The sequence below is a fragment of the Rhinolophus sinicus genome, linkage group LG01 (assembly GCF_036562045.2).
Source record: "Rhinolophus sinicus isolate RSC01 linkage group LG01, ASM3656204v1, whole genome shotgun sequence".
Lineage (NCBI taxonomy): Eukaryota > Metazoa > Chordata > Mammalia > Chiroptera > Rhinolophidae > Rhinolophus > Rhinolophus sinicus.
Genome location: NC_133751.1, coordinates 10654511 through 10681772, shown reverse-complemented (window position 1 = coordinate 10681772; position 27262 = coordinate 10654511). Strand labels below are relative to the sequence as shown.

The following is a 27262-nucleotide window of genomic DNA, read 5'->3' as shown; positions in this document are numbered from 1 at the left end:
CCGCACGCTTAGCTCTGCCTCTGGGAAAGATCACTGTGGAGGGTCTGAACTCTTGCTGCTCTGGGTTTTCAGCAACCATTGCCAGAGGCCCTGCAATCCCACCTCCTACCTAAGACCCCCGGCGGATCTGATGCACCCACAACATCCTGACTACACAGGGTACCTGCTGCATTTTCTGTCCCGAGGAGCAGCTTATTCCTGGCTTCTAGGGCTGCGGGGACCACGGCACTGAATGGGAATGTGAGCAGGGCCATGTCTTCGTTCAGTAAGGCGCCAATTTCCTCATCCAAGCCTTCGCTGCCTTCCACCAGGACGTCCACCATGTCGAGAACGTCTGAGACAGAGAGGCAGGGATCAAGCGGAGGCAAGAGCCAGCCAAGGGCTCTACTGCAAAGAAGCCCACAGGGAGGGAAGAGCGAGAGAACATGTGCAAAAGGAGAAAAAGTAAACGCTAAACTTCTCTCAGGGAAAAATGCTGAATACGAAGTTTGGTTCCACATAGATGAGGACACTGCCTGCAACAGCTTAAGACCTTTGCCAGGATATCCAGCTCAGTGATACTAGGATGAAGTTTCCTCAGGTGACACACAGAAGCCCAGGAACTGTCACCTGGACATTCAGGCAAACAAGCCAAAATCTGAGAAGCCAACGAGTGGAAGGGTTAAAGCAGAGGGCGGGGCCCGAGTGTCTGGATTCAAGCCCTGACTTTGGTACGCTGCCTGTGTGAGGCTAACCAGGTTGCTTAACCTTTCTGTGCCTCAGCTGCCTTATCAATATATAATTTGAGAATAATACCCCTGCTTAGGGCTGTTAATGAGGTTATATACTTAAGGTTTATAAAGAGCTTAGATCAGCACCTGGCATACAGTAAACACTGCACAAATAAAAATAACCCAGCAGATAGATAAGCTCTGTACATAGCTCCCATTACATGAACAAATATGGCAACTTTCATTTGCACAGTAGGCTGACCTGTGACAGAAAGAAATGGGACGTCTACACTCTGGGTGACCTTTAATGCAGATCTTGTTTTCTTTCTCTAATATGCCACTGCAGCTCGATCTTCAGAACCCAAGGAGGGCAGGAGGGCGTGGCACCTACCGTCGATGTGGGAGACGGGGATGCTGACGTCATCAGCGTCCTGCTTTGTCACATTGGCCTGCAGTGTGCTGGCTTCTTGGACAAAGTCAGATGCTTTGTCTGTGTATGAATACGGATTTGCCACCAATGTCAATAAAACCTGGGCATTAAAGAGCCAAGTGATAAACAGTGAGATGGTCACAAATGAAATGAAAAAATGCCCCAAAATATCAATGGAAAAATAAAAAGAAAAGCTAAAATGTTAACGGGCCTTAACAAGAACAATAATTTTTCTGCAATTTTTAAAAACGTTTTGTTGTAGAATTTTTTTAAAATATATATACTAAAAATCTCCTTTTATATATATCATTGCTTTTAACATAACTTTTAGTATACCATTGTTTGCTCATGCAAAACAAAATTCCTAAAAGGAAATTAAATAGCACATGGTAATATATTCCCATTTTACAGATTCCAAAACTAAAAGATTCTGACACGTCAGCAAGAATTAGGAAGCAAGCCAGGAAGAGAGGCCTTTTGGCACTGGGGTATCAAAATGCCTGAATTATGCTGAGGATCACTCAGAATTACCCTGAACACGCTCCTTTACTCAGAAAATATGTGCTTACACGTTCCAAAAACTGAATCACAGTCTCTTTTTCCTCTTCCACCGTGTTATCTAAGTGCTCCAGCCACAGCTCCAGCTCCTTCCACGTGTACTCAAACACCCCCGTGTCCCGCAGGATCTGTCAGGAAGGAGAACAGCAGGGAAAAAGTCAGGCTGGAGCCTGCTTTCTGGGGGAGTCGCCGTGCTTTGACTGCTCCAGCACGACACAGAGACCCAAGGAGCACAAAGGGTGCAAGTTGCATCTAGTTTTACTCTAAAAGCTTTTCTTTCCAAACAACACTTCCATTGTTGAGGGAAACGAGGAAAAGAGCATTCCGTGCTCGGGCAGAGAACATAATCCCTTGTCCGGCTGCTGCTTACTCCTTTCCTTCAACTCCTTAATAATAATAAGGGAAAAGTCCAGCTGCTACTTAGGGGTCTGATTTTTCTACCTGGATTTTCACAAAGTTCCAGGTAAACGTGTAGGACTTGACCCCTCACAGGGGACTCAACCAGCCTGTCTGAGATTCTCTAAGATAATGAACCTGTCAGTGTGGCCCCTCAAGACTCAGACCCGGGGCAAGGAGCACCCACCATTTCTGAGAGAATGGGGCTGTTATGAGGCAGGACTTGGGCCTGTGGGGGTGACACCCCCATGGCCTGATGGCAGAGGCCCGGGGTCTCAGCAGCCCCACAGCACAAGTCCCGCAGCAGGGTGCACCAACAGCACGTCCGACTGTGCCAAGTCCACGTTGGCACTTGGTGATCACGCCACTTGGCTGGGTCAAGTTCACCCTGCACAATCTGCAAGGAAATGGCTACGTACAGAGGGCAAGACCTAGACGTTCCCACCCTTCAAGTAGCACAGGTGAGGCTGAAGGGCAGCAAGATTATCAGCTCTTCAAAGAAAGGTACAATCTTTGCACTCGAAAGATGACAAATGTGACTTCTGCAGCACCCCCAAGATGTCTGCTGCACAGCAGAAAGGAGAATCCGGATTTCCTACTGCTACAAGACCTGACGTAGCCCTGGAAAATGACTATAAAGTATAAGAAAGAAGAGAAGCAAAGAGTCAAACTCTTCATGTCTTTCCACTGACATTGACAACACCTGCCCTGTGGGTGATGGGTGCGGTCAAAAGGCTGAAGATGAGGGAGAGAGGCATCGCCTATTACACAGTTCCCTGGAGAGCCAGAAATCTAATATTTATTGAGCCCAGAACGTGTGAGGCATAACCTACTATTTTATCACATGTAATCTCCTCTGCAACCTACAGCTTTATTATTCCCATTCACTATGGGAAAGCGAAGTTCAGAGAGGTTATGTAATTTCTCCAATGCCACCCAGCAAGTGGTAGAACCAGGACTCAAATCTAGGAACAGACTTCAAAGTGGATGCTTTTCCCACTCCACCATGCTGCCTCTCAGGAATGCAGCCAAGTTTAAGACAAAATAAATTAAAACTGCCATAAAACCTTCTATTTTTAAATTACAATAGTCCTAAGACATCCTTAATTCAACTATTGACTAAGCACGTACTTATAAGAAGGACTTTATAAAATGCTTCTCAGAATTCGGAACTGGTAGAAAATACTCACCTTTATGATCAGAAGTTTGGTTGATGTCTTGAGTTGTAAATGGCTACTGGTCACAAACATTTTCATCAGTAAGTAAAACACGGATCGTTCTCCTCCAATAATTTCTGCCTCTGGGCCTTCCTGGAGTTTGAACAACAGCACAGAATGACATAAACATAACAGGCCACTATTTGCTGAGCAAACAGGTTACTGTGTGCCCAGTATGCTTCCAGGCCTCTTATCTCATTTTAACTACACCTTGTCAAGACTGCTGGGGTTTTGTATACAAGGAACCTCAGAAGTTAAGTAACTCACCCCAAACCCCCAAAGGCCCCAGTTGTAGTGATTATAAAGAGCAGTAACAGGGAGCAACAAGGTGGCCCTCTTCATGGTGGCCTTCATCATGTGCCAGTGCCATTCTTTTTTTTTTTTTCGGGGAAGGGGAACAGGACTTTATTGGGGAACAGTGTGTACTTCTAGGACTTTTTCCAAGTCAAGTTGTTGTCCTTTCAATCTTAGTTGTGGAGGGCGCAGCTCAGCTCCAGGTCCAGTTGCAGGGGGCTCAGCCCACCATCCCTTGTGGGAGTCGAACCGGCAACCTTGTGGTTGAGAGCCCGCACTCCAACCAACTGAGCCATCTGGCACTGGCCTATGTGGGAATCGAACCGGCAACCTTCGGCATTAGGAGCACGGAGCTCCAACCGCCTGAGCCATCGGACCGGCCTGCCAGTGCCATTCTTGCTTTTTTACATACACTGCCTCACTTTATCCTCCCAACAATCCTGAGGTGGGCACAACTGTTATTCCCATTTTACACATGTGGACACTGAGGCACAAGCAGGTACCTAGCTGTTTAGCGTCCAAGCTGGGAATCAAGCCCAGAGAGCCCTGGTGCAGACCTGGCACCACCTGGTGGGTGGTGGAGAAGGATGCGACTCAGGGCTACCTGACACGGTGACAAGCTGTGCTCGCTGCATTTCAGCAGGATGCTGGTGCTGACAAAATCGATTCCTTATACATAATTTAGCCTCTTGCAAAGGATTTTGGGCTTTGAACACATCTCAGAGAAGTGCACAGAGCTCCAGCTTCCTGGCCCAAACTCCACTGACTCTGTCTCGCTGGAGTGACCCTGAAGCTGTGACCATGAGGTTGACCCTGAACATGGGAAGTGCCAATGTTCCTGAAGCCCAGCAGGGATACAGGATATAAATGAACATTTTAATACCAGATGTTTCAAAGTAAGAGGCTTCTGTTTACTTTCTAACTAAATCATCAAGATCTCATTAGCCCTGTTCAACTGGGCTGAAAAACTAAGTAATACCCCTGTCTTGTCATCGTTATGGGGCCGTGGCAGTGACCTCAGTGGGGTATAAAGGTTGAGAGCTGGGCTCTGGGTAGCTGCCTGGGTCCAATCCTGGGACCTCCACTTCTGGCTGGGACGCTGCAGAAGTTTCCTAACCACTCTGTGCTCCAGCTGCCTTGTCTGGAAGTGGTGGTAAATGAGCTGACACAGTAAGTTCTCCGTAAGAATGATCCTCAGCTAGGATGCTGGTGAGCCTGAGGGAGGGGACTCAGGGGAAATACAAAATCCCAGTGCCGCGGCATCCTTACGCCTTTCCGGAAATATCACACGTGAAGATGCCACATACATTTCCATGCTATTGGTTCCATAAGATCTTAAATAAGACCTAAGTCACTAAAAAAGTCATCTGAGCTACTGAGAAACACACTCAGACGATGCTTAATTTTGCCTGGTCATGTTTCCCCCTTTAGACAAAAGTGATACATCACCTCGTGTTTAAATACACAGGTTATATATGTTAAATGCTAAGTTCCCTTTATGATTCAACATTACGTTCTCCAGAAAGTCCTAGAAGACATTATTAAAGACAGAAAAATGCCAGCAATCTCAAGTGATTTCTTCCACCAGCCTCAAGCTTGGATACCGATTTCTATCTCTGTCTTAAGTTCTTCCAGGATGAGGACCAAGGAGAAGGAATATATTTTATTTTATTTTCTCAAAGGTTTTACAATGACAAGAAAAATGTAAAATAGTCAAGATAAAAAATACAGAAACTCCCAGTACCCAGCAACAATATATTTTCAGTAAGGACACATGAAGTGCCTTATTTTGCAAAAGCAAAGAGTTGCAAGACCCCTGGCTCACGAATCAGGACCTCACCTCTGCTCTAGATGTGTCTCTAAAAGGAGAACCGTTAAAATCTCCCTTCGTGCCCCCAACCCCGTCAGGTCCTGTTGTTTCAGTTAGAAATTCCCAGGCCAAAAAGCTAGCAAGCCTGCAGGATCGCTAAGGATGGAAGGCAGCTGGGGCGGGGGGAAAGGGGGTCGGGGTGGCCCTCAGTTTCCTACCTGTGCCTTTAACCACAAAAACTTGCTGGCCGGAAGTTCCAGGGCCACCTTCAGAATGTGGTGCTGCAGGATGGGAGGTACCTCCTCTCGAAGGCCCTGCTCTGAGATGATGCCTGCGGGCGGGAAAGAGGAAAACAGGCAAGAAGTCATGGAGAGGCAGGCGCCCAGCCACTGCTGCTCCGGCCCAAAGGACCAGACGAGGAACTGCTCGTCTGAAAAGAAGGCTGCAGGAGTCCTCCTCCCGGTCCTGTGGTCACCCTCAGACAGGCCCACCGCTCTGCCCAGACACCTCACCTGACACCCCTCCCCCTCTGAAGTCTATCCAAATCCGTTAACAAGAATCCCAGATGCCACTTGCCCAAAGACGCCTGCCCTGCCACTTGGCCCACACTGACCTCTTCCTATAGCTCGATGCCCTCCCTGCACCCCATGCTGCCCTCCAGCTGCAGTCTCCAGTTCATGTCACACCCCCTGCGTGGGGCACGGGCCTTGCTCCCCAGATTGCAAGCGTTTTGTGAGCAGATTATGGCCACCCAAGACTGGGTCCTTACCCTCTGGCCTGATTTCTGGGTTTCTCTTCGATTGGGAAGGACATAGCTACTAAATACTAAATGGCCACATTCTAGTATATTTCCTATTCTCACAGCAAAGAGAACCTTTCATGTCAATTAAAAAGTTAATTACAGCTTTGAATAGAACTACTTCACTTGTTTATATACATCCCAGGAATGATATTTCTGCAGGTCTTCTTCTGTAGGCCAAATTAAAGTCAATTTTATTAGACAAACTTTCCCATCAAGAAAACACGGCGGGGGCTGCCGGATAGCTCAGTTGGTTAGAGCCCAAGCTCTGAACAACAGGGTTGCCAGTTCGATTCTCACATGGGCCAGTGAGCTGCACCCTCCACTAGATTGAAGACAATGAGCTGCTGTTGAGCTTTTGGAGGGGTGGCCAGATAGCTCAATTGGTCAGAGTGCGAGCTCTCAACAACAAGGTTGCCAGTTGAAAACGGCGACTGGACTTGGAGTGGAGCTGCACCCTCCACAACTAGATTGAAGGACGACTTGGAGCTGATGGGCCCTAGAGAAACACACAGTTCTCCAGTATTCCCCAATAAAAATTAAAAAAAAAGAAAGAAAGAAAAAATAGAATGACAGGCAGTATTTGTTGCCAATGATAAATTTTTAAAAAACCCAAAAACAAAACATGGCGGGACAGGTATCATGTTACATGTACAAGATGTGATTTGAACCTGACTCACTAGGTAAAATATGAGTAACTATGTCAAAAGTATGAACAGGACGCCCTTCTGAGAGGTTCCTGTGTCTGCACCCCTCTGAAAAGAGGCTTTATAAATTATCACATGATCTGATTTGTGGACAGTTCATGGCAGGCAACACAAACTGGCTGGCTTCTGCCTTCTCCTCTCTCGCTGCTGCTCAATGTTCACCTAATACTTACGTAGGGAAGAGTTGCTATTTAAAAAATATTGGTCCTCCTGAAAAGCAGCAGGCTGGTGGCTCACGCACGCCGGCCAAACAGCCCACCACCCTTCCTGGTCCTCGCTGTGAGGGCTCTGCGCTGGTTTATCTGCTTCCTCCATCCCCGCTGGCAGACAGAGCAGAAGGGTGCCCATGTCCCCTGCGACGCACCTTTCAGGAGCTTGCTGAAGTCAAAGTTGTACTGCGTGACCACGTGCGGTACCACCTTCTGGTAGAGGCATATGACCTGCAGCAGGACGGCTTTCAGAAGAACGGTTTCTGCATCGTCTGAACCAAAATAAAGCAGCTTGAATTAGGAAACACACGTGTTCTTTGTCCTTCATCAACAATCGGTAAGTAGTCAAGCTGCCCGTGACCCAGTGTTGTCAACTGCCCGCTGAGCAGACAGACCCCTACGGAACTAAAGTTAGGGAGTGAATGTGGTGAAAAAGTCAGGACTATTCAAACAGCCCCTGTTTCACTGCTGTGACCTCAGACAGGTTAAAGCTACTCTGTCTCTCTGGGCTCCAGTGTCTTCCGAATAATGGGGACACAATAATGCCTACCCTTGCAGGGCCACCGTAAGGATTAGTAGGATGCAGATATAAGATACAAAGCCCCTTGCCTGGCTAGTAACAAGGTCTGAGTCAGTGTATCTCCTTACCAGGGGGGACCCTGGAGCCTGCCTCCCTCTGCACAGCAAAAAAGGGCACCCCACTGACAGATCTGAGCCCATGGCACCCGTCGCTCAAGTCTTTATAGAGACAGCGCATGCGGAAGGCTCGGGCACATTGCTAATTCATGTCAGAATTCACTCTGAGATTCCATTCTCAGTCTTCTCTCCAAGCAAAGGACAGAGGATTCACGCTCTTGTGTCAGCTCTGTCTGCACACAGCAGACACCCCACGGAGTCCTCACCGCACTGGGGAGCCATGCAGGCCACAGGACTCCTGTTGCCCTTTTTCTTTCCTTTTTCGTTATCTTGTTTTGTCTCTTGTTTTCTAAGTGACTGCCAGACCCACACGATGGTGTTCAGGTCTGGTAAAATCTAAAAGGGAAAACAAAGAAACAAAAAACGAGACACATTAAACGAGGAAGAGAAACAAATGAACTGAACCTACTAAGAGAAGCTCAACACAGACGGAAGGTGTGAGCGTGTGTGTGTGTGTGTGTGTGTGTGTGTGTGTGTGTGTGTAGAAAGAGGGGGTGCAGGGTGAGAACAGGCCCACATCCTCTGTGAGCTCTGTTCTGAGGTATGATTCCCAGAACTGTACACAACAAAAATTTGGTAAAAAAAAACAAGTGCTGACAATTAAAACAAACCCCTTAAGACTCATTCACCTGAGCAAGGCCCTGGGAACAAAGAAAGACATCCTTATGACCCTCTGGGGGGACCTGCCCAGCAAGACCGTGGCTCTTCCAGGGCAGCTGGCCAGTCTGCAGATGACTGGCCTTCCTGAATTACCAGAAAAAGCCATGGGGAGGAGGGAATAAGAGGGGCTTCCCAGCTACCCGGTGCCTGACTGTGGCCCCAGTCCAGCGTGCGTGTGCAGTGGTTGGGGGAGGGGAAAGAACACAATAGCTCCTGGTGACACTTAGGCCCCAGGAGCACCCCAACCACTTCACTTCACACCCACCGTCTGTGCTCCCAAGACTGCCTTTACCACCCGGTGTGCTTACCTGGGACATCTGTTAAGGAAAGCCCTGGAAACTTCCCTGCAAAGGCCAAGTCTGGCTTCCGTGCCTACCTTACTCAGGGCTTCTCTGAAGAGCCGCATAAAGTCTTCCATCATCGCGGCCGTGTACATGCCGGACGCTTGCCACACCTCTTTATTCAGGCAGTAGTCAAGAGTTTTTAATGCTCTCTTCAAAATGAAGGAAACAAGGGACAACGCTGTGTGTTTCACTGATTTGCTGTCCAACTGGGAAGAAAAAGAGTCAAATCCACAAATGTCTTTAGGCTGCACTGGTGGACACTGCTCTCCCGAGCCCCAGGCTTGGATGGCTTTCGCCCTTTCTCAGGTCCCCCTCAGGGAAGCTGTGTGAGACGGCTGGCCTCTACGCCATGAGAGGAGGTGGCCCGGCGACCCTGCCCTCTTGACCTCTGCAGATCTGACTTCAGCAGTTGCCATGAAGGCGGTTATTAAAGGAAGGGTTGGAGAGTTATTTTTTATTTTTGTTTCATTGTCTGTTTTGGGTAAGTCTTCTCTGAAAACCACTCAGCTCATATGGATTATCTGTACCAACAATAGCCAAGCTCTTGCCAGATGCCAACCAGCCCCTAAAAAAGCGTTTCACACCAGGGGGAGCCATGACAAGCAAAGGCGTCGGTAGTTTAGTAGGAACAACCACCTCTAGGCTCGGTAAACATGCAGCCCCTGATCCCAAGCCTCCAACACCCACATTTGCTAGTTGTATTCCGAATGACAGCAGGAGAGTCTTCACAATTCTCACTCATTGCAGGGATTGAGGAAGGTTCCAGAACCTGTGCTATTGCCAAAAAGAGGGCAAGACGAGATCCTGGCTAGTCACTTCTGGGCCAGCAGCAGCGAGGGGATCTCCTGGGTGCTCAGGAGATACACACAACCTCAGGCCCCAGCCCAGGCCAACTCGACTGGTCCCAGCTGATTCCTGAGAACAGTCAAGTCTGGAAATACCAGTTGCTGCTTAGATTTATAGATTTACACTCAGATAGAAATGGAAAGTTTTTCTGATGGACTTTTAATTTAATAACTAGGACACCTCATTCCAACATTCCAGTTAGTGGGGTTTCATTTTGTATGTACGCTATATGCTACAGCAGCACTACATGAAACATCCGAAACCAATAATGACTTCCGCCCCACAATCACATCTGAGGCAGGGCCCAAACAAGTTCACATGTACACTTGACGGCCTGTAGCACGAAGCTCAACCAACAGCCCCAGACTCCACCTCCAGACACCTCATTTCCTATTCTAAAATAAGCTAACTCTTTTCTTTGTGATTCTAAAATGTATGCTATTAAAAATTTTCAGATAACATGTGAAGAATAAAAGAAAAATGTAAAATAACAAAAACAAACCCAAACCCCACAGCCTCGTGACCCCACTGCCTAGGTCCACCTGACTCACGGGCCTCACTCAGGGTGCGTCACAGCTCAGGAAGGGCCCACTGAGCAGACAGAGCGGTAGCCGCCCCTCACCGGCCATGGCCCTGCACAGGAGGGCAGCGCTGGCAGGAGAGAAAGCCGTGGCCTCTACCTCGTCCTGTAGCCACTCTGTCCAGGGGATGGAAGCCCCTCTCCTAAGGCAACACCATGAGAGACAGACCCAGGCTGCCTCGAGTCAGCTTGAAGGGGGGCATAAATGCAGCCAGCCAGATGAAACTGTTCTTCCCATAGAGGCAGCAGCTAACATTCCTTTCAATTCTACTTTCTTGCAAGCCCTTTGAGTTAAAAAATTTTGTGTCTTCCACAAAATAAATGGGCAAGCTAGCTGGGTCCTAATTTTGGTTCTTATGATTTGGCAACCAGAACAAAAGACCTTTCTGCCTAGTCCCACACAGGCCCCCTTCTCTCTACGCCTCACCCCACTACCCACTCTGAGCACAAAGCCTGGATGAGTATCAAAAACTGCTTAATCCCACTGTGCCATCTAAGGCGTCTCTGCCACTTTATAGTAACTGCCCCATCACCACCAGGCCACCACTCTCAGGCCTGTGCAACCCACCACGGCAGACCCTGGGCCTGCTGTGTTTACACAACCCCACCTGCCCAGAAAGATGGGGACTCCACCCCCCCCAAAGAAACGCCAGGCCCTGTACCCCTCTGAATACCTGGCCAACCCAGGTAGGTCTTGAGGTAACCTGGATTCAGGAAGGGCTGGCAGAGCCTGGACCCACGTGTGCCAGCAACTCACAGTCAATCACCTAAGGCCACAATAAGTCCCTCGGAATATGGCTCCTGATGGAACTTGGGGACCTTTTATAATAAATAATGATATGAAATTGAAGGATAAATCTTTTTCCATGAACATACCCTCCAAAAATGCCTGAAACAGTTGGTCTTCAAAGTACATGTTTCCCAGAAAACTTAACACTAGTCACTTAAAACATTAACGGAAGAGTTGTGAGGCAAATTTCAGTCCTATCCTGTCCAAAAATTCCAAACTAATGAGACTTCCATGCAAGACACTAGGCTGTGGCTGAACACACTTCTCTTCCTGTGATTCCAACACGCCCCCATCTTCAGGCAGGCCTAGAGAGCGTGGAGGGATGCAGAGCTCCGAGCTCAGTTCTGGGGGTGCAGTCACCCCACCTCCTGGCAGGAATGGGCCTTGGGCTCCAGGGTCCCTTCCCCAGGACACAGGGAACACCCTGAAGGACCACTGACAAACCACAACCCAGTCCAGGCCAGCACTCTCAGAATGCTCCCCAGCACTGCCAGCAGGGTGAGTAGGAGAAAGTTCTAGAAGCAGGATGACCACTTACGTTTAGTGCCTGGGTGAACATGATCTTATTGCACACCGGAGGCACGGTGGTTACCATCACCATTGCCAGAAGCCGAGGCAAAGGGATAAACTCTCTGGTTTGAAACGCCCGGGAAATGTCCGGCTGGGCCTCATAGATCTGTGAGAAGGAGAAAGAGAATGAGCTGGTGCCAGAGATTGCATTTCAAACCTGAGGCTAACGGTAGGCACCCAACAGTGCCACATTCCAATGAAACAACCATCGTGACAAAAGTCGCAGGCTTGCCACAAGGCACAGGGTCCAGGACACTAACCTCCAAACCCACTTGTTAGAGACAAGTCAGGTCACGAGACTGGCTGTTACCAGGGAAGTGACCTTAAGCAGAGCTCGGCCTGTGGTCTGGGAGCCTCTTAAAACCTCTGATGACAAGTAAGTCAATGCGAGAACAGCCATGTTATTGTAACGTGCTTGACAGGCACCTGTCATGTGACCTTTTCAGTGATTCATGACAACCCTATGGGGTAGGGATAGTTTATATTTAATTTTAAAAGTTTACAGAAGCAAAATTAGGCTTCAGTGAGGTTAAGTAATGTCCCTAGGGACACACAGGTAGTTAGCAGAGAAGCAAGGATTCACACCCAGGCTGGCAAACGCCGTGCACTTGCCCCCTCCCCTTCCCCGGGAGAACCAAAGCAGTGCCCAGGGGGGCTGGCCACAAGGCTCCCTGCACCAAAATGAGGGCAAACTGCCTCCTTCTCAACCCAACACACACGTGGGGACTGCACGTGCAGGCACTCAAGGAAAAGTAGAGGATAGAAGAATGGAAGGTTGTTTTACAGATAAACCCATGCTCAACTTGATGTGCAAGAAAACAATCCCAGGTATTTCAGCAGTAGGCAGGCCATAAATGACAGAGACAGAGACAGAGACAGAGAGAGAGAGAGAGAGAGAGAGATTGATTGATTGATTGATTGATTGATTGATTGATTGATTAACCGAGCCAGGAAGGACTGCCAAAGGCTTTGTACTAGTACTTCCACTGGTAGATGAGGGGATATTAACATCTATGATCAGAAGGAAATTAATACACATCCACTCAAACCAAGAGACCACCATGCCACAGTTTATTTCAAGTTGTTCTAAGTACTTGAAACAGCAATCTTTAAAAACCATCCTACAATTCAGACATTTCCCTAATTCCGGCCTAACTCTGCTGAAACTTGTTAAGATCTCACTGTATGCAACATTTGGGTGAAGAAGATGAAATTGGCTCAACAGATTCAAAAGGCATGAACCTCAAAGTTCAGCTCAGTGAACAGCAGAATGCCCCAGTGGATAAAAACACCTAATTTACCTGATCTCAAATGTCCCCTGAAGAACAAGAATGGCTGAAAGAAGTTCTTCACACTGTAGTTTGTCAGAGGTCCCCCTCTGCCCTGCCTGCCGCCCCCCGCCCCCCACAATCCTTACACTCCACCCCCACCCTATGTAACAGACTCTGAAATGCCCAGGGCTTTCACCTTCTTTAGAAGTTTGATGTTATTTGACCAAGTGGACTTCACTCTTGGGAGAAAGGAAAACGTCACTTCCTTGAAATATTTGTTCAGTAAGTCCGGGCACACTTTCAGGATGTTCACCACAAGTTCAGCCACCAGCTCGTCGTCCGCTGCAGTTTTCAAACCCAACAGGAAGTGCAGGAGTGTCAGGTTTCCTCCTCTGTCAGAGAAGCAGAGAGAAGGGTCAGCGGGGAATTGTCACAACACACTGAGAGCTCAGGGTAACAACAGAATCACTCTCGGTAAGCACAGTTGTAAACACAGACGACTGGCAAATTTCATTTTGGGTAGATTTCCCCGGTGGCATGAAACGGGGTGTTTCTCTGGCCTGTGGGGTTCCAGCTCTCCATCCAAGGGCTTCAATTTCACTCTTCTACTTCTGAGTGGCTGAACAAGTCTCTTCTTTGGTTCTCCACCCCCACCTTTCCTCTGAGTTCCATTTGACTTGTAAAGAAGAGACCCATTCTCCCTATCCACCGGCCACCTACCAGTGGACCTAGAGGTCACGGCAGTGTAAAGAAAGGGCCAAATCAGCAGGGAGGGAGCCACTCCCCAAATTTCATTTTGAGACTTTACTGACCTCTTTCTTGTGACACACATGAAAAGGTGTGTATGTGAATAAATATGTATGTGCACATACATATCAAAAATACAGAGACTCCATCTCTCCTTTGAAAAGATGAAGGGTTTTTTATGAAATGCTCAAGAATTGCCACACAGTCCATAGAGCCATAAATTATTTCTAAAAGTCTTTTCACAGATCTTTTACTTCCTCTGTTTCTAGCTTATTTCAAATTCCTATGCCTTCACTTGCCAGCTGAAAGAAGCTAATATAGCGAAAAAAAATCTGTATGAAAATATTCAAAACTTGTCCTAAATGTGGGCAGTTTTCAAGAAGATGATAAAAAGAAGCCGGAAAAACCTATGGACATTAAAACTTGCAGAAAGGAAACAACCAGCCCAGGATCTGCTTACCCCAAACCGCAGGCCTCTGGGTTTTACCCGAGAGGCCTTCTAAGAAAAGAGGCCTTTTTATACCTGCTGGGCATGTGAAGTCTTAAAACCCAGAAAACCCTGAGCATTTGCCTCATTGGCATCCACGCTGCTGGTTTCTAGGACCCTCACTGTTTTGCGTCCCCTTATAAACTGATTGAAACTGAGAAACTATGTGACAGCTTCCCCTGTATTAAAAATCTTCAAATAATTAAATTAGAAAGTATACTTTTGATTAGAGAGCTATCCTTTTAAAAGCTTAAAATTCTTAATATGAAATTTTCATAAGCAAAACATAGTTCATGCTGTCAAATGAATGGCACATTAAACCTACAAAGAGTGCTAAAAATACTGCACACACATACACACAAGTGCTAGTTCAATCAACAATGTAATAAAATGAATAGCATTTCTATTATGTAGTGTGCATGCAATACTTGCCACACTGCTCTAAACAGTTACCACACCCTACCACTCTCTGAGATGGGTATTAATTTTATTTCCATTTTACACATGAGGTGCTGGAGTCAGAGAGGAATAGTAACCTGCTCAAGCTCTCAGAGCTCACTCCAGAATCTGTTCCCTTAACCTCCACACCAGGGGTCGGCACACTGTAGCCCACTGTCTGTCTCTGTAAATAAAGCTTTATTGGAACAAACACAATTACACGCACTGGTTTATGGCCACAGCTTCTTCGGTACTACAATGGCACAATTGAGTGGTCACAGTAGAGACCGTATGGCCAACCAAGCCTCGAATACTTACCATCTGGCCCTTTAGACAAAAAGTCCACCCGTCCTTGCCTACCCTATAATGCCTTGCTTTCATCAAACACCTACTATGTGCTGGGAGCTGCAGAACAGCCTCTGTTCTGATTCTCACCTATCAAGTAATAAACATGCAAGGTAGTGACAAGTCACAGTCAGAGCAAGAGCCAGGCAGAAGGATGGTGACAGGAAAGGCCTATTTCAGAAAGCGATGCCTCCCTGAGTTGGTGACATTGGCGTGGAGACCTGAACGACATAAAGGAGTGAGACTTACGATGATTGGGGAACCACGTGTTTCCACTTCCTCTAAGCTTTCTCTTACTGTCCCCACAAACAAAATTCCCTTCCCTACACAAGCACAAACATTTGTCTTTTGCCCACGGCTTTGAAAATTGATGTAAATCACAGCTTATTTAAACAGACCCCCCTAAGTTGGTTCAATATGCTCATTTAATGATCATCTGTTTTATGGATCTACTTAAGGGGGGATATGTGGGTCACTTAAGCACAGTATTACATTATGTTGGACTATAAAAGTCCGCTATTACATTTTAGTAGGAAAACAAGCTTATTCTGACTGATGAGAAAAAGAGACAATGTGGCAAGTTAAATCACAATAATCTCAGAATCAAAACAAATCCAAAGTCACAAGCAGGGAGAAAAATTCCCACCGTGTCATCCCTTTCTGAAGGAATCAGCTATTTCCTGACTGGTTAAAACTAAAGTAAACCGTCTCTACCCTTATAATAAAATGCCAAGGGAGTAAAAAGTAAGAGTCTTTCACAATGACCAGAAAACATGTCCAATATACTTACTGTCACATGGAAAAAAGCAAGTTGGTGAACAGCATATCTAACAGTAGGCCATTTGGTTATTAAAAAGTAACACGGATATGTATTATAATAATACAACTACAAAGTCTAATCGAATACAATCTAAGCTGTTAGCTTTGGACTATATATGAAATATTATCCTAATTGTGAAATATGAAACAAAATGTATAAACAAAATTGTGAAATCCTAACTGGTGAGCAGCAGTCACTGTGGAGAGGGGGACCTTTCAGCTGTGATGAGGATAACCCTGGAACCAGTTTTCCTGGGATCGAATCTGAGCTCTGCCACTCATGGGGGAGTGACCTAACCTCTCTGTGCCCATTTCCCTCCTCTGCAAACTGGAATAACAATGGCACCACTTCAGAACTGTGGTGAGGCCCCTCTCAGGGCCTGTCCTCTGTGGAGGTCATTAGGGTTCCCTAGATGCTTAGGACCCTGAATTAAAGCAGATGTAAGACTTATTCTCAGAGTCAGCCACCGAATAGACACACACAGCACCTCCCTGGGTGAGAGATGTAACATCTCCGTGACTCAGTCCATGGCTATCCTGACACCTTCTCTCCGAGGGCACATAATGACTACAAGTTCTCGGGGTCTTCAAATGCTACGTTTCTAGTTCTAACCCATTACAATTCCGTCACTTAACAGATTTCCACTGGACAGTCATGGATAGATGTGGTGACTTCTGAGAAACACACACCTGAGATTCACAAGAGTGTTACACTTTACCTGCCGAAGGTACCCAAAGACGCATCATAAAAATTAATCCCATGCTTGAGCGAACAGCAAAGATCCATCAGGAAGTGATGAACCAGCTCCCGCACCATGGTTTTCCCTGCGTCTTCAGCAGAAGCCTAAGAGGGTTTTAAAAAATTCAATGAAAATCCCAAATTCATAAACTTTAGTAATAGCTGTAGAATAAAAGTGAAAATATCACAGGCCTAATGATAACTTAGAAAACATGTTCAAGTAAACACCAGGTATCATTTCAAAAAAACAGAAACACCAATCAAAATTAAAAAATACTCATAAGAGGAGCAAGTTTAAATCTGTATTTTTAAACAAGCTTAAGAATGACTTATTTTCTTTTGCCTTTTCCAATAAAATTCCACATTTGGGAGTGTTTTTATTAAGGCCCTGAGGCTTCCTGGTAATAGAGTGTACAAAACATGTTCAAAACAAGAGGACATAAGCAAGTCACGAAGATAAAAGGAAGTGAAATAGTGGGCTCTTGAGAAGTAATTATCATAAAGTTAACAGGAAGTCTGATCCTTCACTACTCTGGCCAAGTCCATGTTCAGAAACACCCTGAGGATTTTCAAAATGAGGAGAATTAAAAGGTATATTGGCCTTGGGTCAATGGAGCCACTGTTCTAATTTAGCATTTTAGTAACTGCTACAAAATAAATTATACATGTCAGTAGGTGAGGAAATTAGGGTTCCCTAGATGCTTAGGACCCTGAATTAAGAGAACAAGCCTTGAAACTCCAAAAGCTAGATTTGAAAACAATGGAAGAGAGGAAAAGAAGAGGTAAATAAGAGGAGGAAGAGAGAGCCTGGATCAACCCTGTAATCCTACTGGGCAAGCATTGCAGGAAAAATTAAGATGTCACTCAAATAAAGGGAACTGTTTTCTCATCAAAAAAAAAAAAAGTTTAATATTATGATACCTCAGAGGCTAGAAAATAAAATCTTATTCTAAGAATAAAATTTTAAAACCATATTGAATCTAAGTGGAAAATTAATATTACCACAAGCCAAAAGAAACAGATCAAATGGAGGGACTTTTTAAAGGCAGATGTTACGTTTAGTCTTCAGTCTCCGAGCTGTGAGAATCACACACTAACAGTGAAGCCAAATGAAACCCAAACATGACTGTACCTCAGTATTTTCCAGGTTCACATCAACAATCCCATTCCAGCTGTAGAGAGATGCTATATGGTTCAGTAACTGCCCGGTGAAGAAACGCACCTTCTGGGTTTTTGTGATATTTTTATTGTGAACTATCTGAAAACAATCAAACATGAATTTCAAGGAATTCAACTTTTAAAATAGTGTTTACTATTTTTCATCATTATAAAAATAATGTAGGTATCGGACAAAATATTTGGCCAAAAAAAGGGAAAAAATATGAAGAGAAAAACAAAACCCACCAATATTCCCACCATCTTAGGGTACCTACAGTTAACATCTCGGTGGATTTCCTTTCAGCCTTCCTATGGGATGGGGGGGGCTTACATCTTTGAGATTACATATTATACGTATATAGTGCCTGCTTTTACTTATGTAGCATGAACTTTTCCCATATTATTAAAAATTCCTTTAGAACATCATTGGGAGAGCTGAATATCGTCCTACCCTATACGTGACTGTAACTTAATTTAACCATTCCCCAGGTGTGTACACACTCCGGCTGCGATCAGCATCCTTGTACAAAGCCTTCACTGTATCCCTCTCTATGGACTTGGAATTGTGGCACAAGTTCTCAGCTCCACCCAAACCTATCCCTTGAATCTCTGGAGGTTTATGTACCTCACATGAGTTTCCGAAGTGGTTCTGAGGCAAGCCCCACCCCCACCCCACTCCCAAAGCTACAAACATTTTTAAGACTTTTGACACATACTGCCAGGCCTCGTCTTCCAGAGGGTTGTAACACTTCATCCAGGAAAGTACTTGATTCAAAGCATCTTTCCTAGCACTAAATATCATTATTTTAAAGTCAGTGCTAATTTAGTAGGGAAAAAAAAAACTGCATCCCGTTAATTCATTACTTTAAACCAGGGTTTGTCAACTTCAGCACTACTAACCTTTGGGACCAATGACTGCTGTGGGGGGCTGTCCTGTGCATTGTAGGATGTGGAACAGCATTCCCAGTCTCCACCCACCAGATGTTAGTTGCACTTCCCCAGTTCTGACAACCAAAAATGTCTCCAGACACTGCCAAATGTCCCATGGGGAGCAAAAGCATCCCCCAGTTGAGAATCACTGTTGTAAGTATAATACTATGCTAAGTAGCCATTTGTGTGTAGATTGTCAGCTCATGGCCTTTTGACAACTTTTTATATTGGAAGGGTCACAGAGTTTTTTTAAGGTGCTTAAGTATTAAAGACTGATCCTTTCAGCAAGTTTTAAAATTTCTATAATATGCTTATAAAAGACAGAATGTGCAAGACAGCACAAAACAACATTTCGTTAGGTGTGCAAATGAAGAACAGTTGTCATCTATAGCTCACAATGACTCCCATGGCTTCCTATGAAAGGGTGACCAGCAGCTTTTCTCCTGCTGTGAGAGGAGGCAGCCCTGCCTCAGCCTAGGCGGCTGCTTCAGGGTTGCTTGTCACCACCAAGTTTCTGCTGAAGAAATAGTTTTCTGTTCAACCTATGTAACAATGACGTATGTAACCTAAGATGTTAAAGCTCCAGAGTTCTGTAAAACGCTGGGGAAAACGAACGACAGAAACGCTGATTACCAAACACGTACCTTTGTTTGCAGTGTGGATAACAAAATATTGATGGTAGAAATCCGATCTTCCTTTATGCCTGAGCCAAAAATGCAAGGAATAAATTCTGAAAGTAAAAGTTTCAAAGCATTAAACTCAAGAATATTTTGAACATGAGAGGAAATGAGAGAACATTACTTCTTAAGTGGTATAGCAAACAATGCCATCTACTTTTTTTTTTTTTAAGTTTTGTCTGTTTTAATTATACAAGTTCAGTGGAAATGACCACTTTCGTGACAAAGGAAATCAAGATCTACAGCTAAAATGATGACAGGACGACTGAGGAAGTTCCATAGTTCTTTAGTTCTGTTTTAGTTTCCATTTCTCACATTACAAGTAAAATTAATTTGATGCTGACTGTTTGAAAGAGAATGTATGTTATGATTACAGCTTTCCAAAGTTTCTCTTTGCTTAGACTTGCTCCGAGATGTATTTAAAACGATGGTCATCATTTTGTTGGGTGGTGGTAGAATTTGGGGTGATATGTTTGTTTGCTTCTTTTCAGACTTCTAGGTCCCAGGTACTCAGCCACCGCACACAGCTTGATTCTGTATCATCACTAACAGACTGGTGATGCCAGGCATAGCATCAGAGCAATTACAATTTCACATGCTTAACAGGCACACATAATTTGTATAAAAGCAAACTCATTGTTCTAAAAACAAAGCCTGAAAATACTAGACAAACCAAAAGAACGAAATTTAAACTCAACCATAACTCCACTACCCAGAGGTTAACTTCCAGGTTACCAGTTAAGATACAGCTAACCTTCTGCTGTATCTATACTGTTATATTTAATTTTTAGTAAAATAGGATCATACAGAACAGTTTTATAACTAAGTTTATATCCAATCATATATTGTTAAAAAGTCTGATGTCAACAAGTATATTCCAACTTCTTTTTTAACAGGTGCATTCTACCTTATGACCGGACCTCAATTTGCTCGGTCGATACCTTGCTGGTAGACAGTTAGCTAATTTTCAGCTAATATTGAGAAACAGCCCCTAACCAAACTTCTAGTCACATCCTTAATTATTTCCTTAGGATAAATGACCAGACATGGGATGGCTGGATCACACAGTTCAAAAGTTTCAACATAATGTCCTACATGCAGATGGCCTGCAGGACACTAACTGAGGTGCATCCCAGCTCCCTCTAACTTGTAGATGACAAAGCCCAAAGCATGTCCTTTCATAAAAGGCCGATGGCTGGGACGACTCAGGGGAATTCTGAAGAAACTCCGAGCCCTGGGGCCGCAGGACGCCCCACATGGGACCTGGCAACAAGCAGGACTGTCCACTGCACCAGGCAAAGAAAGCGTCTTCTCTACGGGGCTGCCTCCACGGCAGCCATGGGGCTGCCTGCACAGGCCAGGCCTGGCAGCAGACAGGGTGACCACCGCCCACGCCCTGCTCTTTGTGGTCCCTGAAAGCCATGTTCTGGAGGCAGGCAGGTCTTCCACCCTGGGCGAGGTAGAAGGGCTGGAGCCCCGACCACACTGGACACGCTGCCATTCCTCCTCCAATAGCTCCAGAGCTGCGGCCAGAACACGGACCGCTCCTCACCTGCAAGCTCTGCAGATCTCACCAAACAACTGCCATGTGCTAAGCACAGCTAGGGCTGTGACTTACCACCTTACTGAGTCTCCTGATAAAATGCAAGTGGCCATAAAAGATTAAATTATGCCAGCCCTGTGGAGGGAGACAGCCAACAGGTGACCCAGTTGGAATTCCTTGGCGCGCTATTACTGATATTCTAGTAATACTAGGCAAAGCCACCAAAGTAATTAAACTTTATTTTTTTAAACACTATTACTAAGGAAGGCCAGGTAGCCAGGGCAATGAATCTGTGTATGCTCGGGACCCATAAAAGGCCCTTTGTTCGCACGAGTCTCTGAAGTTTGCATTTATCCTTTGTTGGTACAGCGCCCAGCATTCCAGATAGCGTCACAGGAATACCTCTGTTCGTGCTGACCACGGTATCCAAACCACACTGACCAAAACTTCGCCACCCACACATCCTTCCGTCTAGTGCACTCGGCAGCGGCAAAGGCTGCAGACTTTTTTTGTGTGTGGTAGATTTTTCCAGTCACAGACAGGCTTTGCTTCAGGACGGCACACCTACCTTTCACCTCCAGCACCTGCACTATGGTGCTGTCATCACCAGCAATCAGAAAGGAGAGGGCGAACTGGATGTAGGCCAGCCGGACATCAGGCACGCCCTGGGGACAAAGGAGACCACGTGTCACATGCGTGCCCACACACAAGCAAGGAAGCAGGAACACAGCACAATGCACGCCCCTCCCGTCCCAATGGCACAAAGGCACTCGACGCTGGTGCCATCAGAGGGCTGAAGTCTGAACCCGAGAAACCGATGGGCATCTCTTTATGGGAACAAAGGGTTTCTTCTATGCCCTTCCTGCTCAATCTTCTATGCTACTACTTTCCCATCTCTTTCAAGCTCTTTTTAAATACCAAGTACGGGTAAAATACAGTTGTGTCCCTTTCCTCAAGTGTAATACACAAGCATTTTTAGTTTATGGACCACTTTGGTATAAGAACAGAAGCTTCTCAGTCGTCTAGATACCATCTACTCTCACTTGCCAATGAAATAATATATCCACGTTTTTGAAAATCCAGAGGTAAAGACTGGTGCTGCTTTTGATGAGATGCCAATGAGGTGATATCTGGTTTTTACTAGATATTATAAATTTACGCCGGACACGGAAGCACAGATGCTTATAAACCCAGCGTGGCCTTCCCAGGACTGCAATCTGTACTGTCCTACGGGCATCAGCCAAGGCCCAGGACCAGCAGCCAACCCTCGGGAAGTCACTGGGGCCTCTGGAGTTTTCCCTCCCAGTAACTTGAAGACAAACCCGTGTTTCATCATCCCTCTTTTACACCCAAAGAACCTGGACCTCGTCAGCTGTACCAGAACTAGCACAAACGCTTAGATCCTCCACTGCTGAAACCGAAAACTTCTCCCTACTTCAGTTATGCGAAAGGCATTTTAATTTGAAAAAAGTTAATATCATGGAGAATTATCGCCCTGAATTCTGAGAAGATTAAGGAGTCTCTGCCTTCCAGACAGTTCCCCTCCACTTAAGGCAGCAGTACTAATAGTGGTACCAGTAATGTTTACTGAGCACTTACCACGTGCCACACATTACATCAAACGCCATACATCTGTCATCTCATTTACTCCTTATCACAACCTAAGGTAGAGGTGCCTACCACACCCATTTTATAGATGAGGAAATAGAGGCTTTAAAAAACTCGCTCAACGTCACATACCTACTAAGTAAGTACTGGCATTGGGATAATAAGAAATAACTGTACAAACACACTGCTTCGCGCTTGACTTTATGTCTGACTACAGGAGAGTTTTTTCTTCTCAGGGCTCCACGGCATTTTCATTTCACTTTTCTCAAGGTGCAAGGACCATACTTGGCACCACCTATGCCTCTATGTGAGTATAATTAATTCTGTCTTGTTTCGCTGGGTACATGTTTCATCTGACCCGTGCTCTGTAATGTCTGGATGGAGGCCTTGCACATTCGTTCTATTTATGGAGTCTCTCTCCACCCACGTCACACAGCATTTCGGCAAAATTGGTTAGACTAATGCTGGTTTATTCCAAATACACTAAGGGCTCTAAGCTCTCCTCTCCATTCTGGGGACTAATATGAAGAGTCACAATATGGAGTTTGGGTACAATGACAACTGAAGTCTTGAAAAGGAGATGCATTTCCTTAGTGTCTGCGATGCCTTCACTCACCAATTCAATGTTTGCAAACACCAATTACATTCAAGATGCCACAACCTCAGGCTGACAGAGAATGCAAAAATGACTACAATATTGTCCCTGTCCTCAGGAAGCTGAGTAACCACTGCGACCAAGCCTCCAGATGCCTCATGGGTCAAAGAAATGCATCACCTCATTCAAGCTCAGTTAACTTGTACCCTGGTCTATGTGTGCCTTGTGATTCAAAAGAATGCTGATAAAATGCTAAAACTTGCCTGGTCAAATTAAATTCGGTTTGATCCTTTCTCAGCGAGTTGGAAAAGTTCCACTAGTTGGGGGTTTTATGTCCCACTGAAATATCAGGAGTCGGGGCCCTGAGTGCTGGCCCCAGTTATCTGCCATTCTAGATCTTTTCATCCTGCTTGGACATAGCAGAGGTGGACTAGATCCTCTGGAGAGTCCCTCCAGCAATGAATTTTGAACTAAAATGGAATTCTGTTCTCACCTCCTGGCATCCGTCTTATATACCCCAGACAACCCAATTTCAGACTCCTAACACTGTGGAGAAACACAACCTCCAGAACACAGCATCTGCCCCACTCCCAGCAGCAGCCACCATGCCTCCTGCTCCCACCTGACCAGACAGTCCCCTGGGACCCCACCCTCTATCTCAGCAAACTCCATCAAAGGCAAGAGGAGTTTGCCTACTCCTCATTCCTACCCTGTGACTTCACAGGGCTATTATCCCAGGAAGAAAGTGTCCCGAACTCTACAGCTTGTTCCAAAACACTGTCTAAAATAGACCAAAACATATTTGGTAAAACTGCTCTTCGCACAGGGTTTTTTAACAATGCTTTCTTTGGCTGGATGAAGAGATCCATAATCTTCTGTTTACGAGGCTTTAATAATTCCCTCTAAAATGTCAGAAACACTCATTACACACACACACACACACACACACAAAAGTGTATCTACAAGCTTCTTCAACAACTAAATAGAATGAAAAAAAAAGTGGGGATTGAGGGCAGAAAACTCAAAGATGCCAAGAGATTTCAGAAAATGATCCACCAAACACACTGTGTGGTCCTGGTCTGGATCCTGATTTGAACCACAAAGGGTAAAGACATGTTTGACATAGTTGGGGGAAAATGAGACTGAACTGGGCACTAGACGATACTGAGAAATTATTAATGGTGTTAGGTGCGATGATGGTACAGTGCTTTTGTTTTTTAAAAGGTCATTTTCTGTAAGAGATACACACTGAAATATTTATGGTGAAATATGATTCACATGGGGGATTTGCTGTACTAGTCTGCCTCAAAACAAACCAAAAGGTGGGAGAGGTGACAGAGCCTGATGTGGGATGACAGGTACATGGGGACTCATTGTGCTGCTCTCTATTTTTGAATGTCCCTGTCATTTCCTATATGAAAAAAAAAATTTTTTAATGTCTAGAAACCATTGTCTACAAAACACAATTTACGACACCTGATGTAGAATAAACTAAAGAGAGTAAAAACATTCTCATCTTGACCATATGTCCCACTTTACAGATCAAGGAGGTGTAAAACAGCTTGCTGAGACTCTGACATGCAGCAGCCTGTGTGCAGCCTTGCAGCCAGGCTTCAGGCGAGGAAATTGGGAAGGGAATCCCAGCTATGCTTTCCCACGTGTGTCTCGGTGGGTGGCCTGGGTACTGACATTTTACTTAGATGGCTGGTCTGGTTGAGGTAAAAAAAAGACAGGGTGGGAGGGGAAAGGGAATCTAATGGATAATTATTGCCAGGCTCACTGCCAGGTAGAACCAAAGAACCATGATATTTGCCCTAATGTGCAAAGAGCACACAAATTCTTTTTACTAGAAATGCATTTAAACGTCGGGAGCCATGACTTATCAAATGGAATTTGCCAACACTTTAATAAAGCATAGTGTCCTTGATACTTTCCCTCAGAGAACACCTTATGCGCAATTCCAGGAAAACTCTCAACATTGAGCCAACCTCACAGAGCCTTAAAAGTCAACTGGTGTTACTATGCTTCAGCCTCAGTCTATGTTACCTGGCACTGGATAAACTCTTAGTTCCCAGGAAGAGTTAGAGAACAAGGCCATATTTGGGCGCAGGAGTAAATCATTCTAATGTGGTTCTCCACTCTGGCAGACAGGGTTTGATACGGGTCTGTTCTTTGAGCTCAGGAGGGGGTGTGGAGAGCTGGGCCACGGCTGTTCATGGCACTGAAGCGGCAGCAGGGAGAGCTGATCTGACGGAAGGCAAGAGGCACTGAGACACCCTTAGGCTGGCACACGCGTTGGGAGGATGCCCTCTCTCCAGCTTAAGAGTCCTCAAACTTGTGCTTTCTCCCCAATAACCTTTCCAAACCCAAGTGCAACTTCTAGACCCCCCAGGGAACTTTTCTTTTTTACAGCTCTCCTGAAACCAACCATTCACACTTCCGTGCTCTTTGGTACAATCCAGCCCATACTCATTATAAGACTTATAATTGGGAGATACAAGAAATATATTAAGAAACCACAAATGTCCTCTTTGACGATGTCACTGGCTTAGACTTCCAAGGGTTTTCTCTGAAGTGGACGGACTATAAACAGGAGGACTAAGTCCACGCCATGAGGTTCATGGGGATTATTTCATTTGCTCAGTGAAGACGCTCACAAGCTCAGTCATCCCCACAGGCCAGAAAGGCACTGTGACACTGAGCCCCAGAGAAGCTGGCCTCTGATGTCCCTGCCATTCAGGCTCGGCCATGCCCTGGCCACCACTGCTGGCCAGAGGTGAGGCCTTCCTTCCTCCCAGGCTCCAGTGCAGCCAAGGCACGTTTCTCCACACAATGGTCTCCTACTACATCTATGTGAGGACCAAGGCTGGAGGAAGGAGGACAAGCCAACCACTGCGGCTCCAAGTGGAAAGGAAACACGGGAGATGCAAGATGCTCAGGGCTCCTCACCTTAGAATCCCTCTTGGTCACCAGCGTGTACAAGGTTTTCTTATGCAAATCAAAATGGCTGCAGACATCCCTGGCGGCCTCCGGACCCTGGGTCACCATGGCGGCCATCAGGTTCAGGCAGGCTCGAGCCGTCCTGCAAAGGCACAATGGGGAAATCGGGCACGTCAGGAGCAGCAGAAGCACCAAGCCACCTCGCCACGAAGCCACCTGCACACCCAGTTGTGGTTTGCTATCCCCAAGCCAGCAAAAGGAAGGAGACATGCTCTTTAAAAAAAAAAAAAAAAAAAAAATCATTAACAAAAACTTCAAATGAAGCCAAAACAAAACAATAAAACAACGAATCTAAAGAGGATCCAAGAATACAAAATGCAAGTTACGAAGAAGACGGCCATCTCTGTGTCCAGTCAATCATCCTGAAAGTGGGAGCCGTACCCACCCTGCCTTTGCAGGGCACAGAGGACTCCTCTGTAGTGGGCATCTCCAAAAGCGAACCTGTGGCTGCCTTTCCATTCTGGAGGCACCCAGAACCCGTGGTTTACTGAGCACCTACTATGTTCGAGGCACTCTTCCAGGTGCTGGGAAGACAGCATTTTATGGCTGTCAAGTCCCGCACCTGCATGCACCTTGCATTCTAGTGGAAGGAGAGAGATCATCAACAGATTGATAGAGAGTATTACATCAAATGTATAGCTGTACAAATAGACATTTCCCTCTACAGGCTAAAGGGACAGAAAGTGACAGTGTTCACAGGATGGTCAAAAAAGGCTTCCTTGAGGGGACACTTCTGCAAAGCCCTGAAGGCAGAAAGGGAGGGAGCCCGTGATGACCTTTGAGAAGGGCCGCTGGGGCAGAAGGATGCCGGGAGCGTTGCCAGGACAGCAAGGAGAGCAATGCAAGAGTGAGAGGCACTTGTGGTAGGAGTCAGTGACCGTGAGGGGCCAGTCAACAAAGAAGAGGCAGAGCCATGGTCACGGAAACCATGCAGCTCTACTTTGGGAGTGGAGGAAAGGTCAAATGCACTTGTGGAGAGCTGAACGCAGACCAAGCCCAAGGCTGGTCTGGCCACGTACGTAAAGGCGGGCAACTTACCTGTAACCCGAGGCATACAGGGCCTCACAGATGAGCTTCATGTGGTTATTCATTAGCTTCTTCACGACGTTGGTTCCCACAACATGAAAGTGGGAAAGATCACTTGCTGTCCGTAATAATATGGCCTCAAAAGCTTGAAATATTAATAGCATCTGCAAAGAGAGAATTGAAATGCTTATGAAGCATCTCCTTTCTTTTCCCCCTCTACATATCTGCTCCTCTGGTCTTAGCCACAGTCACTTGCAGGTTTA

At 45.9% G+C, this 27262-nt stretch overlaps 1 protein-coding gene across 1 annotated transcript in view; it reads right to left on the bottom strand.

Moving 5' to 3' along the window:
* URB1 (URB1 ribosome biogenesis homolog) overlaps nucleotides 1–27262 on the bottom strand; it is a 65605-nt gene that overhangs the window by 34784 nt on the left and 3559 nt on the right. Inside the window, exons 3-18 of the mRNA XM_019730177.2 lie at nucleotides 27012–27163; nucleotides 25923–26055; nucleotides 21339–21435; nucleotides 19195–19280; nucleotides 17595–17720; nucleotides 16443–16567; nucleotides 13084–13279; nucleotides 11585–11722; nucleotides 8863–9036; nucleotides 8033–8162; nucleotides 7286–7402; nucleotides 5634–5746; nucleotides 3285–3404; nucleotides 1710–1826; nucleotides 1102–1240; nucleotides 164–334 (exon numbers count right to left, since the gene is read on the bottom strand). Of these exons, the coding sequence (XP_019585736.2) occupies nucleotides 164–334; nucleotides 1102–1240; nucleotides 1710–1826; nucleotides 3285–3404; nucleotides 5634–5746; nucleotides 7286–7402; nucleotides 8033–8162; nucleotides 8863–9036; nucleotides 11585–11722; nucleotides 13084–13279; nucleotides 16443–16567; nucleotides 17595–17720; nucleotides 19195–19280; nucleotides 21339–21435; nucleotides 25923–26055; nucleotides 27012–27163 (2134 nt within the window). The remainder of the gene's footprint in view (nucleotides 1–163; nucleotides 335–1101; nucleotides 1241–1709; nucleotides 1827–3284; nucleotides 3405–5633; nucleotides 5747–7285; nucleotides 7403–8032; nucleotides 8163–8862; nucleotides 9037–11584; nucleotides 11723–13083; nucleotides 13280–16442; nucleotides 16568–17594; nucleotides 17721–19194; nucleotides 19281–21338; nucleotides 21436–25922; nucleotides 26056–27011; nucleotides 27164–27262) is intronic.